Source organism: Oryzias latipes, chromosome 5 (assembly GCF_053564925.1).
Source record: "Oryzias latipes strain Hd-rR chromosome 5, Olatipes_Hd-rR_3.1".
Taxonomy (NCBI): Eukaryota; Metazoa; Chordata; class Actinopteri; order Beloniformes; family Adrianichthyidae; genus Oryzias; species Oryzias latipes.
In genome coordinates, this window is record NC_136241.1 from 9598288 (window position 1) to 9615376 (window position 17089).

The 17089-nt window shown below is 40.9% G+C and overlaps 1 protein-coding gene and 1 long non-coding RNA gene across 5 annotated transcripts in view; one reads left to right on the forward strand and one right to left on the reverse strand.

Moving 5' to 3' along the window:
- cacna2d2a (calcium channel, voltage-dependent, alpha 2/delta subunit 2a) overlaps positions 1–17089 on the reverse strand; it is a 207348-nt gene that overhangs the window by 143362 nt on the left and 46897 nt on the right. For all 4 annotated transcript variants that reach the window (XM_078947037.1, XM_078947036.1, XM_078947035.1 and 1 more), the window contains exon 3: positions 5265–5381. In XM_078947037.1, the coding sequence (XP_078803163.1) occupies positions 5265–5381 (117 nt within the window). The remainder of the gene's footprint in view (positions 1–5264; positions 5382–17089) is intronic.
- LOC111947433 (uncharacterized) overlaps positions 1–17089 on the forward strand; it is a 62147-nt gene that overhangs the window by 15062 nt on the left and 29996 nt on the right. The gene's annotated exons all lie outside the window — the stretch shown is intronic.

Consider the following 17089-nt stretch of genomic DNA (forward strand, 5'->3'; position numbering starts at 1 on the left):
TAAAATCTTGACTCACAACAAATCTTTTTTAGGTTTGAAAGACACGACAATTTTTAACGTTTGATCCTTCTCTGCAATTTTTCCGAGTTCTTACCTCTTTTTAATGTCTTTTCTTCCAACCTTTTTTTTTTCCTTTTGACCCTTTTTCACCTCTCTTTCCCTCCCGCTTGCTGCTCATTTTTAAATCTATGAATTTCTGAACATCATTTTCTTGATTTTTCCATGCCTCAGGGAAACATTCTCATTCCAGACCTTCTCTTTTTTCACCTCATTTCCTCCCTCCTGAGTCTGAATCTTCCAGACAGGATGTGAGGTGACAGCGTGGTATGTGGAGGCACTGCTGGAGTGTCTATGTATGCTGAGAAGAGCCAACAGGGGAAAAAATAGTTAAAGGAAATAAAAGCAAAGATTCAGTCGCTCCCAATCCGATCCACACATAGCCACCGGAAAGGTACAGTAATACTTTCTAAGCTTTAGGCTGCTTTAACCATGCCTTTCAGAGTTCACTTCCATAGTGTGAATGTGCCCAATATCATCCCACAAGACCTCATGGTCTTAAAAGATACAGTATATACTCAAGCTTCTTTATGCAGCTTCTGCTGCTGTAAAACTTACACTGATTTGCTTAGAATGACTACAAGCAAAAGTAAAAGAAAGCAAAATGAAGGGTTACTTTGTCGTTTAAGACAGACTCCAATGAAAATTGTGTTTTTAACATGTTTTTGTAGCATTTCTTTTGTCATAATAGAGGACATATATAAAGAAAATTAGGCTTTAAATTGAGTTTCAGAGGCTTTTTTTATTTGAATTGCGGTGAACCAGGGCCACAAGCTCCCTATTCTTCTCTATTCAGATGTATCTATTTAAATAGATCCATGAACGTCTTCATTTTGATCTGGTATCATGCTCAAACCTGTACGGCTGGATAGCTCCAAAATTGCTCGCCATTTTTGTTGCACTGGTAATCTTAGCTTGGGGTTGTTAGGGGCTGTAAGATAGCAGAAAAGTGTGTAAACAAGGGTACGATGGACTTTGACAAAGTAAAGTGAGAGTTTTGTTGGCTCCACCCATGGGTCACCCACATCTCAATAAAAACCCTTTTTCAAGATTAAGCTCTGACAAAATCAGAATAGCTTCATTTTGAAGAATTTTTTCAACCTAAAGTAGTTATAAAGAAATACTAAAATAGTAAATGAAAAACGAGTTGTAAATTATGGAAGCATTTGTGTAGCATTATTAAAAATAAAAAAGTCAATACCAGAAATGCTTTTTCATTTTCAAAATGAAGCTGCATTTGTTGACTCAAAATTAAAAAGAATCCGCCAAACCGCATTTGATTTTTCTTCTTCGACACCGTTTATCGTCACTTAAAGAAAATGGTATTTGATATTTTTTTCCAAAGAGTTCTGTAGTAAATGTCTAGCAAAATTCCATTTGAAATAATTTGATCATTAAAATGGATGAACAGAAATGCTTTTTCATTTTCAAAATGTAAATGCATCAAATGACTCAAAAATAAAATTAAAAAGCAGTCCTTCAAAAGGCTTTTTCATTTTCTACTTTAAAACCGCTTGTTCTGTATCTGGGACACAGAGGGGATTGCATTGGTGTTTTCACATCCACCCTGCGAATAGTGTCGCATAATTCAATTCCACTCAGCATTTCCAGAGAGGAGGCAGGTTTGGCAGATTGTTTTTTCTTTTTAATTTTGAGTCAACAAATGCAACTTCATTTTGAAAATAAAAAAGCATTTCTGGTATTGACTTTTATTTTTAACTATGCTACACAATTGCTTCCATAGTAAATAGGCTTGTTTTTTTGGTGTATAGTTAGACCTTCCAATTCGGGAACAATGGGAAATTGCTCCCTTTGAACCCAGCCTCTAGGGGTGTTTTAAGGAACTGCAATTTTTGGTAGTTCCGACTTGCCTTTAAGTTTAGAAGCACAATGTGGTGACATTGATCAGATCCTGATAAAAAAAGTCTGTTCTGATATATTTTAATTATTTAAAATGTGCTGTCAGCACGGGCATCACACTAAACTCAAAAAAGGTTGGGCTGAAAACTGAAAATTCAAGAAAAAAAGTACAAATAATCACCATGAGCAAAAGTAATGTATTATGGTTTGATTGTATGTATCTATACACATTGGGATAAAAGATTTGAGTGCGTCACAAATACTGTCACACATCCAAATGAAAATAACACAAATAAAAACTGAAAGCGCGGAGGGAAACCAAAAAAGGTTTTGACAAATGCACTTCATGCTGAAGTCTCTGGGTAAAATATACCTCTGCATGGAAAGCTAGGAATGTTTGTTTGTGTGGATGAGTACACAGCTGTTTGTGGAAGTATGTGGGCGGATATAAGAAACAGCAAACTGTTATGACCAATTTCCTCGCAGCCACTGAAGAGAAAACGAACTAAATTTGCCCCAATAGTAATTTTTCATAGGATTTCTGGGGCCTCTTCAGGACAATTTACATGTGCTTTTGCTTCGGATGAACAGTTTGATCACAAGTAATAACCAACTGGAGTGACACTGTTCCAGAATAAAACTTGACCCATCTAAAGGTACTTTTTTAAAATTCTTCTAAAGCAGTTAAATTATTAGAGATTATGAGGTTGTTTCAGTGGATTTACCTTAAAGTTAAAAAATAGCTTCTGTGGTTTATTTTGCTTGCTGCACTTCATTTAGGTCTGTACTGTATATATATATATATATATATATATATATATATATATATATATATATATATATATATATATATATGCATCCTTGCCAAGACTATTGTCTAAATGAGATTTAGTCTACATGCTCTACTCTATACATCCTCTAGCAGGCAAATAAATCAGTGTACGTCTTTGTTTTCCTCGTCTGAGCTGGAATCTGCCTTAAAAGAGTACAACTGGATAGTTTTAATATTGTCCACCATCCCCTCCCCCACTTTAATGTTAGCTCGGAGTTGTGAGAGGCTGTAAGCTAGTGGGAAAGCGTGTGCATAAAGGGTGAGGTGAGTATGGGGAAATAAGAGGTGGCTTACTTTTGTGCCAACAGTCCCGCCCACACTTCAGAGATGTATTTCTCATAAACCACCGGTACTACATCTCTGCACAAACTACGTTTTAATTAACGACAATTTTTAATTTTTTTTATTTTAGCTAAAACGGAATAATCATAATTAAATAAGCACTGGGAATGATTTTATAATAGATCAAAATATGATTGAAGTGGGATTTTAGGGTCAATATAAAGACATGATCCTGCTGCGTGATTTAGGCCTCGGACATGGGGCGTCAGCCTGGCAGCAGAACATTTTGGGAGTCACGATGTGGTGTGTTGAGAGTTAAAAAATTACAAGTTTGGCAAAGACGACGGGTTCCGTCATCCAATCAGGGACTGAGATTTGGCATGTCATGTGTCGATGACGCGATGGAGTCCAAAATAAACATGGGGTTCAACCCCTAACTTTATGATTTGATCTTTTTTTTTGCATTAAGACAGTAATAAAATGGTTGTTTATTTTTTAGTCACAGAGAGACGGATGTACAGCTAAAAAAATTGTCATCCAGACACAACTCCTGCAGTTGATGGTGAAGCTCACTGTACTAGGAGAGTCTCTAAATGATCTTATGAAACCAGACATGGAGATGTGATTTCTCCACTGAGCTTTTGTAGAGCTCTTCACAATGAATAAACATGATCTGTCAGCATAATCGGTCTTCCATGTATTCAATGTATATGAGCAGGGACATGCAGTCAGATGAGGTACAGCCTCACCTGCAAAATGTTGCTTAAAAAAATACATAAATAAATAAAATGAATATTGTTTTTTATTAAAAATAAAAATAGAATATACATTTTTAGACATGTCTAGGATTACCTTTTTCTGTGTGGGTTTTCAATGTTTCTTGGGTAAAAGAGTAAAAATAGTGAATTTACAAATTTCTTGTTCAAATACAAGAGAAAGCAGCAGGTGAGGCAGTATCTCCCTTGTGCCCAGCCTGCTCCCAGTCTGCTCCCAGTCTGCTCCCAGTTTACTCCCAGCCTGCTCCCAGCCTGCTCCCAGTTTACTCCCAGCCTGCTCCCAGCCTGCTCCCAGTTTACTCCCAGCCTGCTCCCAGTCTGCTCCCAGTCTGCTCCCAGCCTGCTCCCAGTCTGCTCCCAGTTTACTCCCAGCCTGCTCCCAGTCTGCTCCCAGTTTACTCCCAGCCTGCTCCCAGCCTGCTCCCAGTTTACTCCCAGCCTGCTCCCAGTCTGCTCCCAGTCCGCTCCCAGCCTGCTCCCAGCCTGCTCCCTTCAACACTAGTAACTCATAACTTAACTTGGACTTTAACATCAATAATCCCTGACTTGACTCGTTCTTTAGACCTCTGACTCGGAAAGACTTGCTATTTTCCCCAACATCCAAATATTAAAAAGAATATTGACATAAACCTTGACGAAGTCCCTCTGTCTCTGTGTTTTTTTTTTACATCCGTGTATGATGTCAGCACAACATCCAATCAAACTAGGTCCACGCTGGTTTGATCCAACAATCTAACCAATAAAACTGTAATGGGAGGGCCAAACAATCTGTCAATCAAACTTAGCACCAGTTCCTGTTCGGTGTTTTTGTCAACAAAACATGGTTTGCAGTTTGCACAACATGCGGATAAAAGGATTACCAGCAGACATTCAACAACGACCAATTATGTCTGGGGTCAAAGTTCACCATCTTTGCCTTTTGACTGGTAATAAATGTAATAAATAATTTTTTGCATCTTGAACCAAAAAAAGAATTTTAAATATATCTCACCAACCCAAAATCAAACCAAGCAACAACTTTAAAAACATAAAATATTCGACGCTGAAAATACAACATTTTTACATGTTTACTTCTCTATTCTATTAAAAATGCTTACCATTTTAAAACATTCAGAAAAATTAGGATCTCAATATAAAAACAATGTTTACAATCTGAACAAAAGGCAAAATATTTACAAATAATGTTATAAAATTTGTTCAAAATGCATAAAAGTCACATGTAGAGGCAAAAATTTGAATGACATTTTACTGTATACCTGGGTTTTATTTTATTTTTTAGTTCAATTTTTTTCTGTTCATTGCTTGTGAACAAACCTTTGTAGTTCCAAATGTATTCAGGATCATTTTCTGATGCTGTCATTGGATTGATCACAGCTGCAGCTATCCTGTAAACTTGTATTCAGTCTGAAATGTCTTTTAACACTGTGCTGTGTATGTCAAAGGTATCATTTTCTTACCTCGAGCGCTTTTCTCTTGCTGTTCAGCAGCTTGGAGATGTCCCGTGCTACTCTCTCCACCAAGTCCTTGGGGTTGTTTCTCTTGATTTCGAACTGGCTCTTCTTCTCATTATAAATCTGCAGACGGATTACACAGAAAATCAAAGGTCAGATAACTGCAGCCATTAGTTTAATTAAAAAGATCAGGAGCAATCTGTTTAAGGAGCACATACGCTGGTAAACATTTACTGTAGAGCAGGCAGTGTGCAGACGCTCAACCTACCCAGAAGCCTCAGCTTTGTTCAGGGCTTCAACACAGCCCTTATGGCACAGCACTTAGAAGTCTAGCCTTAAGGAATGAATTAAATAAATGAAGGCTCAAACCAGAGCTTACTATCAGGTGAGCATCTGTTATTTCATCAGAAGTTACTCCTTTTGGATTATGATTTGTAGGATTTTTTCATTTCACATTCAAAATGTACAGGTGTTGCATAACAAAGCATTTAAGAAAAAAATAGCATTCAAAGTGAACAGGAAACATAGACAGATTTAGTACAAAGTGACATTTACTCAGGCTTTAACCCAAATAAGTGGTACTGTTGGAGAAAAGCAGGGATAAGAAACTGCATAAAAAAGTATGTTAAAGGGGTTGATAACACCTCAAGAGACATAGGATGTTCAAAAAGAGATAAATCCAAAGTATCCATAGGGTTGCCGATACTTGGACCGCTGACAGAGAAAGGCACTTGGGGGATTAATCCGCTGCTCTGCAAACGTTGTAAAGGCTGAGTCAGCAGCCAGAGCTGTCTACGATTTGTTGTCTGCAGCAGGTTTGAAACCGGAGGGACCACCACTTATCCTCCTGCACAAAGACACCGCAACACCACCGCTACAGCATTAAACCAATTTGTGCAGCCTCAAAAAGCGGACCAAGCAAAAGATAGCTTTTGTGACAACATAACAGAATCCTTTCCTTCTCTAATGAGAAATGCAGTTTACAGTCGGCTGTAGTTTGCCTCGTCGCCTCTAACGATTTCAGCAATCAATCAATCCATTCATAAATTAGTTTCTCCTATGAGGAACTCCATTGTCTGTATTCAAGTTAAAGTCACTCAGGGGCTAAAGGAGGTTATCTAAGGGCAAATATACCAACTTAAATGTGAAGCAACAATAAAACCATGTTTGTAAGTTTATGTATATTTGGTCGATCTTTACATCTGGTGGTAAAGTTTTGAGAAGTTCAACAAAAGTTTTTTTTCTTTGCATAATGCATCTTCATAACTGACTGATCTGTGTCACAATGGAATTATTTGTTCATGCAGAGGACTGAAAACACATTTGCGTTAATCTTGTTGAATTGTTTCATTATTTTTAGACAGATCTCAAATCAGGATCAATCTGACTACAGTCACCTTGTGGTGACCTAAATGCCAGTTTTTTTGCTAAATCATACGAGGTCCCACTTGTAAAGTTATACAGTCAAATATTAACAGCAATATGTTTAGTTTTTAGCCTGTTTTAGGAGAAAAAACACATTTTACAAACACATTTTTTCACATTTCAATTCATTCATTTTTAAATGTTACATTTACTAAACTAAATATTTAGTTAGCAAGCTAAATATTTAGTTTAAAGTTAAATATTTTTTTAAAGTATTTATTAAGTTTACAAACTAATCTAGTTTATTTGTTAAATAAATATTAATAATAATAATATTTTTTGTTAAATAAATATTTAAGTACAAATGAAATATTCAGCTTTTTAATAATAATAATAAAAATAATATTACATTGAATTTATAATCGCCTTTCCTGAGTCCCAAGGACACTTTACAATTCGGAAAATTAAAATTGTTGAAATTATAAAAACAGAACTAAAAACCATGTGACATTTTAACAGATGAGTTTTCAGTTTGGACTTGAATAGAATAAAAGTGTCTGTGTTCCTAATATAAGGTGGGAGTGAGTTCAAAAATTTGGGGGCAGAACAACTAAAGGAAGGTTCTGCCAGCCATGGGGCTGAGGCGGGCCAAGGGAACGAATAGGTGAAGTGAGAATGAGAATCTCAGAGGGTGGGACAGATAGGGAGGGGCAAGGTTATGGATGGTTTTGCTAGTTAGGAGAGGAATTTTGTAACTAATTCTCAGATGGATGAGGAACCAGTAAAGCTGCTGGAGAGCAGGTGTAATGTGTTGGAACACGGGAGTTTTGGTAAAACTCCAGGTGGAGTTCTGAACCAGTTGGAGTTTATGGAGATGTTTGCTGGAGAGAAATTCTTAGCAAGATGTGACCAGGCCATGAACCTAAACAGAGGTGCTGTGGGGAGGGAGGCACAAAGACGGTTGATGTTCCATAGATGATAGAGCGATGACCGGGAAATATTACTGACAGGGTAAAAAGATAGGCAGACGTGAAAAATCATACTCAGGCTTTTTACTTAGAAGGAAGGAAGACACCAGAAAATTATCAATGGAGAGGTTAAGGTGATTGGAGAGGGTAGATTTAGAGCCAACCAGGAGAACCTCAGTTTTGTTCATATTAAGTTGTAATGAATCAAACGAGAACCAAGATCAAACTTCTGATAAACCGGCTCTGAGGGCGGTGGGGAGGGGGGTGTAAAGTTGGGTGTAGTCGATAAATAATACTGTGTACGGTCGGCGTAACAGTGGAATTGTACATTGAATGTAGGGCCCTTGGTAGGGGGGGTGCTTGGACATCACTGCCAGCAAGCAGCAGATGTCCTCCTGGCACCCTACCCGCCAATTTTAACCGCACCTTAGACATTTAGGGCCCCTTGGTGGGGAGGGTGAGGGGACATCACTGTGAGTAATCAGGAGATGTCCCCTTAGTGCCCTACTCGCCAATTTTAACTGCACCCCCCTTAGTACACACACCCCTCCCCCTTCAATATATACATTCCAACATAAACACACACACATGCACACACACACCCTTTCAAACACACATACACGCACACACATTTTGCAAGGAAGGTGGGACCTGGGTCCATCTGTCCCCTACCCCTTCCCTGGTGGGGGGTGTGGGCCCCTTGGCGATGGCGGCCGTGTCCCTTGGGTGCTGGCTCCCTGGGCCCGGCGGTGCTCTCTCCGCACGGTGGGGGGGTTCATATTACACCTGAGCCGGGGGTGTTCGTGTCCCTGGGGGGTGGGTCCTGGTCCTTGCCCCTGAGCGCTGGGCCCCGCCAAACTTCCAACATGGCCGAGCCTGGTCGAGCCATATTTATAACACCCCTTGTGGGCCCTCTTTTTTCCCCGGGGTTCCCCCTCCTGGGCGGAGGCGGCGGGCCCCTGCCTTTCTCCTCCCTGGACCAACCGTGGGCCGGGCGGATGGCTGCCTGGAGTGCGGAGCGGGTCTCCCGTGGGGGGTCCTGGCTCGTACCTGGGGTTAGGGCGGGGGGATGCCCGGAACTCCTGGGTGGTGGTGGGGTGCTCGTCTGGGGCTGTGGGCGTCCTTTTCCGGTGGGGCCCTGCGTTGGGTGCTCCCGGCGCGGCGGGGGGGCTGCTCTCCTGGTTGGGCTGGGGCGGCGCTCTCTTTCCCTCCATGCCTCCCTGCTCTCTGGCTCTGGGGGCCTTGCGGCGGTCCTGCTGGCCCTGGCCTGGGTGGCGGGCTTGGTCGCCCGGGCGGCGGTTGTTCCCTGCCGGTTCCCGTGTGGCGTTGGGGGGATTTCGGCTGCCGCTGCTGGTGCGGTGGGGGTCTTGGGGTGGGGATGGCTGGGCACTCTCCCTTCTTCTTGTCACGTTCCACCATCCATTTTAGAAGAACATAAACACTCACCTGAGCACAGGTGTTAGCTCACCTTTGCACTAACAGTTTGCATGATTGAATGACTGAAATATTTCACACTAGTTGGTTTTAAGGCATAAGTATGCGTGTGAACACTATCTGTTTTGTGTACATGTCGACAGGTGGACATTTTTGCAGCTAGCAGGTGTGTTTATAACATTTGAGTGTGTGTGTGGATAGGCCCCGCCCTTTTTGTACTACATTTGAACCTTACCATAATGATTAACAACCAGTAAACTTGTTGCTTTATGCTGCTTCATGGTCTTACCCCCCTTCCCCTCCTATTATCACCCTCCTACCCCCCCCCCTCTCTCTAACGTCCCTCTCTCTTCTTCCCCTGTTTCCTTTTCCGTCCGGTCCAACACCAAAGATTTTCAAACATGATTGAAATTAATAAAGTTTGGCCTCAATTACAAAAGGGGTTTATTCAGACATACCTTTGGTTTGTCTGAAGATTAATAACCCCTCTTGTTAAAGTAAAATATGTCCAACACAAGAGGCCCTCAGCTCTCATCTGTCTGCCTAGCTGTTGGACAGGACAAGTTAAAAAAAAAAAAAAAAATCATACTCAGGCTTTTTACTTAGAAGGAAGGAAGACACCAGAGAATTATCAATGGAGAGGTTAAGGTGATTGGAGAGGGTAGATTTAGAGCCAACCAGGAGAACCTCAGTTTTGTTCATATTAAGTTGTAATGAATCAAACGAGAACCAAGATCAAACTTCTGATAAACCGGCTCTGAGGGCGGTGGGGAGGGGGGTGTAAAGTTGGGTGTAGTCGATAAATAATGCTGTGTACGGTCGGCGTAACAGTGGAATTGTACATTGAATTTCCTGAATATATTGCCAAGTGGGAGGAGGTAAATGATAAAGAGGAGCGGCCCGAGGAAGGAGCCTTGGGGCATACCTGAGGTGACTGGGGAAGGCTGGAGAGGTAAGATTTAAACAAGCTCAGGGTGGTGTGAGTGATGCCAATAGCTGAGAGTCTCTGTAGGAGGGTGGAATGGGAAATCGTATTAAAGGTTGCACTGAGGTTGAGGAGAACAAGAATCGTGAGGAAACCGTAATCAGCTGCCAACAGAAGGTCATTTGTAATTTTAGAAGCATATTGGATTTGTACATCTCCATGTGAACAGCTAAACCAGATTTTCTGTAGAGTCGTTCGAGTCGCCAACTTTTAGCTTTCAAAAGCCGAAGGTTTGGTGTAAACCAGGGTGTGGAGGTGGAAAAAGAGACTGAATGAAGTTTTAGTGGAGCAACTGGATCTAAAAATATGATAAAGTCCAGAGTTACAGAAAGTAACAAGCCTATCAAGAGTGAGAATGAAAAGATTACTACTATATACAAAGTAATCAATGGCAGAGGAAAAATACTGTTTGTTAGGGTGTAGGGAATAATTGATTCACCGATAGATCGGGATATTTCATTTGGTGATAATTGCATTGATTTAAAATGCTATCAAGACGATATTTATTTACCGGTAGTTGTTTATGAGCGTCCTTCAGTGTCTGACTCGTGTTTTCCCCTTAAACCCCCGACAGCTAGTTGGCAGCACCGCACACTGAGCCTCTTTGAGCCGCTCTACAACGCACCAAAATGGCAAGATCTCATGAGAATCAGCTTGTGTTAAATATTCAGCCTCACAGTTGTTTTGTTATGAGACATACTACTTAGTATTTCCTTAGTATTTACATGGGTTGGGTACAGAACTGAAACTCTGGGCCACGTTGCTGCCAGTGCCATATAAAAGTGCGGATTGTGGTGCTTTGTAATGGGCTCCAGATGAGAACAAGTGACACTTGATATGTATCGTGATACATATTGTATCCTGAGGTGTGTTGCCCGATATGTATCATATCATCAGACATTTGACAATTAGGGATTCATTGATCAGGGAAAGGTCATGTGCTTGCGGTCACTGATGAGATCCTGGATAAGAAGGCCCTTTCTTGCGAAAGAGTGCATGTTAAGCAGCACGAAAGTGATTGACATGTTTTCAAGCTTGCCGGTGGTGTTAACTAGCCTGGGCAAGCTGCTAACACGCTGTGGTCGGCGGTCAGATGGTTGTTGTGTCGAGAAAGGCAAAGGTTTGACTAGAGTTTGTAATAATTAGAGATTGAATCAATTTTAACTCACTTTTAAGAGTTTTCCCTAGCATGTTAAAGCTAAAACTGTATTGGAAGAAAAGGTACATTTTTATCAGTATTTCTTTAAGTTAAATTTAAAGTCCTATTCGTTGTCACACATTGTTCTCTGCAGTTACCCCCTCCCCTGGGGGAGCAGTGAGCTGCAGATACTGCCGTGCTCAGTGCCCCCCCCCCCCCCCCCCCCTCAATCCAACCCCTTAAATCTGATCTGAGTTCAGTGACTCTTTTTAGAGTCTTATGACTCAACTGTGGATGGAACTCACAACCTTCCAGTCTCTAGCCAGGTGGTCTACCACAAGGAGTTAGTGTTATTTATTTCATCATTTTTATTTTTACATTATTTTATTCTTATTACTATCACCACATGAGTTTTTTAAGTCAAACACACATTTTTGCTTTATTTTTTCTAATCGGCAAAGCAAGAATTTTTGCTAAATATCACATTGGAGAGATTGATGAGTTGACATCTTGTAGTTTGGAGAGGAAAACATTGGCGCTCATGTGATCTGTATCTGTCAAGCTGAAAGCTGGGCTGGAAGCCATAGGCAGTTTCCCTCTACTGGCCCACTGAGCGTGCAAACCTGGCCTGAAAGAATATCACTGTGCCAGTAAGATACTCCAATGAGATTGAGTTGTGTGGTATTATGGCTTCCTTCTCAGATACTAGAGATCCTGCTTCACTTCAAGGAGAACTTTTAGCTATTTGCCAATGTGAAAAATTCTAGTAAAATCTGCAAATGTTGTTTCGGTGCAAACAAGCTCTAAAAAGCTTGAGATGAGTAACAAAGATGATTTTCTAAATGAGTTTAGGTTGTTGTATTTTGTTCTTGAGCTGTTCATAGGAAGATATATTTAGTCTACATGCACAATCATTCATAGAAATACTCAATCAATACATCTCATATTTAACCCCAGACCACTGAAAAATACTGAGATAGACTCACACACACACACTAATTCAGAGAGCCTTTTCTTTCAAAGTCGAAAAAGCCATTAATGGAACCTCATTAAAGCATAAAACATGAGCAAAGTTTCTCCACCCTACTGATGGACTAAAAAACCGTGACTCTTTTAAACAAAGTATTTTTCAAGTCAATTTTAAAACCATGTCAAATTTACTTAAAAATCAATATTCATTCTCTTAATGTGCTGTTCTGTGCTCTGAAATTACCTCCAAGGAGGACTCCTGACAGCCACAGGGACTGGGTTTGGTATACCTCCGTTTACCCGCCCCTCCTCCCAACAAAAAAAAAGGGGGGGAGGGTGTCTGTAAAACCACAACCATCCATCCGTTTCCTGAACCAGCTTACACCTGATCAGGGTCAGGGAAAAAGGTTTGGATGCACCCTGGATCGTTCTCCAGTCCAAACTGCCTTATGACACAATTAACATGTTTTATTTTAAAATCCTTAGAAATCTCCTTTCTTTTTCAATAATAAAAAGAAAGTGGATTAACTACTTACAGGTTTACAGGAAGAATGGGGTTGTACTTTAATTAAAGCGCTTCACTACTGCACACTGCCTTTTGCAGTATTTACTTAAATGTACTTACTGGACATGTTTTGCTACCAATTACCGGTATGTTGTCTCAACAGGAACGTCGAGTTAAAAGTATTGAAATTAGCTTCTGACACATTTACACTGTACAAAAATATAATCCAAAAATGGTATGATTAGGTCTGGCTTAATTGGTCCATTTTAAAAAGGAAACCCTCAACATACCAGACTGGACTGGTCTGGACTGGACCGTACCGTTCAGTGGAAACAAGGCTTTATTGGGGTCAGTCTAAGGCACCCCTGTGCAATAATCATTTTGTCTAATGAGCCTCTTGATAACATCTCATGACAAATGAGACTAAAAACAAAAAAGAATTTATATTTTTGTTCGGTGTAATTGTTGAAATGTACTAAATAATAAGAAAAAGCAACTTTAAAATAAGAATTCATCTTAAATGTACTCTGAATGCTTTGCAAAAATGATCATTTTAGGTATAAATGAATAAAAAACACTGCAAATACCGTGTCTGGATTAAATGAAACTCAGACAACAGTCTTTGCTGATGTTATAGAAAAGTTAAAGTTTCTATAAAATGCAAATGTGGTGAAAGCATCCATACTGTTTTCCATCCGGCCTATGAGAGAACGGCTGAGAGAGCACAACAGCATAAATGGACAGCTAATATAAATGCTGGTCCTGTCAGGCCTGAGGACCTCTAAATCCCTTTTAGATAGAAGCTTTAGATAAGTGACCAACACTGCTGAAGGGCAATAAGCACATCAGCCTGCCTGAAATTATATTTGGGGGATTTAGAGCTTGACTCACACAGGTAACAGGGTAGAGAACAAACTCAGCTTTCAATCATTTTTAGAGACAACTCTAAAAAACTAAAATAAAGATATAAGGCAAGGCAAGGCAAGGCAAGGCAAGTTTATTTGTATAGCACAATTCGTACACAAAGTAATTCAAGGTGCTTCACAAAACAGAAAAATGCATTAAAATCACAATAAATCATAGAAATAATCAACATAAAATTTACTTTAAAAGAAAAGGAAAAAAAAAAAAGATTTAAAAAGAAAGGAAGGAAAGAAAGGTGCAGATAGGACCTTTCAGTCATATACACGGCTAAACAGAAATGTTTTAAGTCTAGATTTGAACATGAACACAGAAGAGGCCTGTCTTACGCCTTCAGGGAGGCTGTTCCAGATTTTAGCTGCAGAATATTGAAACGCTGATTCCCCTTGTTTAGTTCTGACTCTGGGAATCAACAGGAGGCCGGTCCCTGAGGTCCTCAGAGTACGAGATGGTTCATATGGCACTAAAATGTCAGAGATGTACTTTGGTGCGTGGCCATGGAGAGACTTGTACACAAGCAGAGCTGCTTTGAAGTCTATTCTTTGAGGTACAGGGAGCCAGTGCAAAGACCTGAGCACAGGACTAATGTGATCATACTTCCTGGTTTTGGTCAGGACTCGAGCAGCAGCATTCTGGATGTACTGAAGCTGTTTTACAGCTCGTTTGGACAGGCCGGTGAGCAGGCCGTTACAGTAGTCTAACCTACTGGAGACAAATGCATGGATAAGTATCTCCAGGTCTCGCTTTGAGATTATGTTTTTGATTTTGGCAATGTTTTTCAGGTGGTAAAATGCCGCTGATGTTACTGACTTGATATGGCTGTTAAAGTTCAGGTCAGAGTCCATGATTACCCCTAGATTTCTGACTTGATTTGAGGGTTTAAGAGACAGAGAATGAAGGTAGCTGCTGACAATTTCTCTTTGTTTCTGTGGGCCAAAAACAATAACTTCGGTCTTGTCTGAGTTTAGCTGGAGAAAGTTGTTCTGCATCCACGTGCTGATCTGTTGGAGGCAGTGGTTGAGAGAATCCACCGGCCCATATTCACCTGTTGTCAGTGACACATAGATCTGAGTATCATCTGCATAGTTGTGATAAGATATGTTATTACTGCGTATTAACTGCCCTAGTGGCAGCATGTAGAGGTTGAACAGAAGGGGTCCCAGGATCGATCCCTGGGGCACACCACAAGTCAAGGCCATGTAGTCTGAGACACAACTCCCAATTTCAACAAAATATTTCCTGTCTTCTAGATAAGACTTGAGCCAACTTAGGGCAGATCCAGAGATGCCAACCCAGTCTTGGAGTCTGTGCAAAAGGATCCCATGATCAACAGTATCAAAGGCAGCGCTCAGGTCTAGCAGGATTAAGACAGAGACTTTGCCATCATCAGTGTTCAGGCGGATGTCGTTGGTTACCTTGATAAGAGCAGTTTCTGTGCTATGATGGGGTCTAAAACCTGACTGGAAAACATCAAACGAATTGTTTAATAAGAGAAAGTCAGTGAGCTGTTGGTAGACAACTTTTTCAAGGACTTTTCCTAAAAATGGCAGATTAGAGATAGGTCTGTAATTATTCAGTACAGTGGGATCAAGACCGTTTTTCTTCAGGAGAGGTTTAATGACTGCAGTTTTTAATGCCTCTGGAAATATTCCAGATTGAAGAGACATGTTAACTATTTGAGTAATTGATGGCAACACACTGTTCAAGACAGACTTTAGAAATCTAGTGGGTAACACATCAAGGCAGCATGTAGACGAGCTCAGACGGGTGATGGTCTCTTGGACAGTTTGGTCAGTGACAGGTATAAAGTGAGTCAGCTTAGAGTGAGTAGGTGGCCGTTCGATAGTTATATGTGTTGTGGAGTTGATGGCTTTTTTAATGCCCTGAACCTTGTCATTGAAAAATACAGCAAACTCATTACATTTAGGTGTACAAACCAATTCTATTGGTAGCTGGGTTGGAGGGTTAGTTAATCTGTTAACTGTTGTGAACAGGATACGAGAGTTGCTGCTGCAACTTCCAATTATTTCAGAGAAGTACCTTTCCCTTGTTCTGCATAAGATCTGGTTATAAGCGTACAACTCCGCCTTATATATTCCATAATGAACCTGGAGTTTTGACTTGCGCCACTTTCGCTCGGCTCTGCGGCACTGTTGTTTCTGTTCCCTGACTAGATCATCATTCCTCCAGGGAGCTTTCTGTCTATGTTTTCTCAATTGAACTTTCATAGGGGCAATGGCATCCAGAACATTCAAGATGCTAGAAGTAACAGAATTCAGCATTTCATCAACATTGGCACCAGAGACGTTTTCAGGGTTTATCATTTCTACAAACTGTGCCCTAGTGCTCTCATTTATTTGTCTCCTTTGGACAACTGCAGGGCCAGGCGGTGGTTTGGGAGCAACAGACAGGTCAAAGAATACACAGAAATGATCAGAGAGGGCGACATCAACCACACTGACATTGTAAATAGTAACCCCCCTTGTGATGAGCAGGTCCAGAGTGTGCCCTCTGCTGTGGGTGGGGCAACTCACATGCTGAATTAGACTAAAGGTTTCAAGGACAGCATTGAGCTCTTTTGCATTTCTGTCATTGACATTATCAACATGAACATTAAAATCACCTGTAATGACTAGACCATCAAAGTCTGTGCACACAACTGAGAGCATTTTAGTGAAATCATCAATAAAACTTTGGCTGTGCTGAGGAGGTTTGTACATAACTATGCAGAGTAAGGGAGGAGTTTGTTTTAACTCAATCTTAAAGGACACATACTCAAATGATGAAAACACACCAAATGATAGTCTGCGGGTTGCAATATTATCTCTAAACAGTGCAGAAACGCCTCCACCCTTTTTATTTTCTCGTATTTCCGATTCATGTTTGTAGTTGGGAGGAGTTGATTCGACTAGAACTATGTTTCCTGTGTTTTTGTCAAGCCATGTTTCAGTTAAAAACATAAAATCAAGATTAAAAGAAGAGATAAGATTATTGATTAAAAATGATTTGTTGCATAAAGATCTGACATTGAGTGCAGCAAGTTTGAGATTAGTGTCCTTGGGACTGGTCAAAACCTTCTTGCAAGGGATGTGAACTAGATTTCTTTGATTGGACAGTCTAACTGCCCTTTTTTGCATTCTACGTGGTGCAACTACAGGTATAGAACCAGAAGGAAGCTGTTCATCACAGGGCCCCAGTTTGACATAACCTTTCCTAGGACACTGGGGGCCCGTTTCATCCTAGCTCCGGGGAATAGTACGTCTAGAGGCGCGCAGGAGAGGTTGAGTTGAGGGTAGTTTGGGTGATGGACCGGGAGGAGTGGGAGCTGGACGGGATTTGGGTGAACGACGGAGGGGGCGTGTTGGAGGGGGTTTGGATGAAGGCCGTGTTGGAGGGACTTTGGGTGAAGGATGAGGAGGGGGCGCTGGAGGGGTAGGAGAGCTCCTGTGTGGTGTGAGGCTCACAGGTGTTAGGGGAGCCATCTTAATTCCTGACTTAATGAGGCTATCAAAATGGCTAGGTAGGGCCATGGGTGAAAGTGGGGGG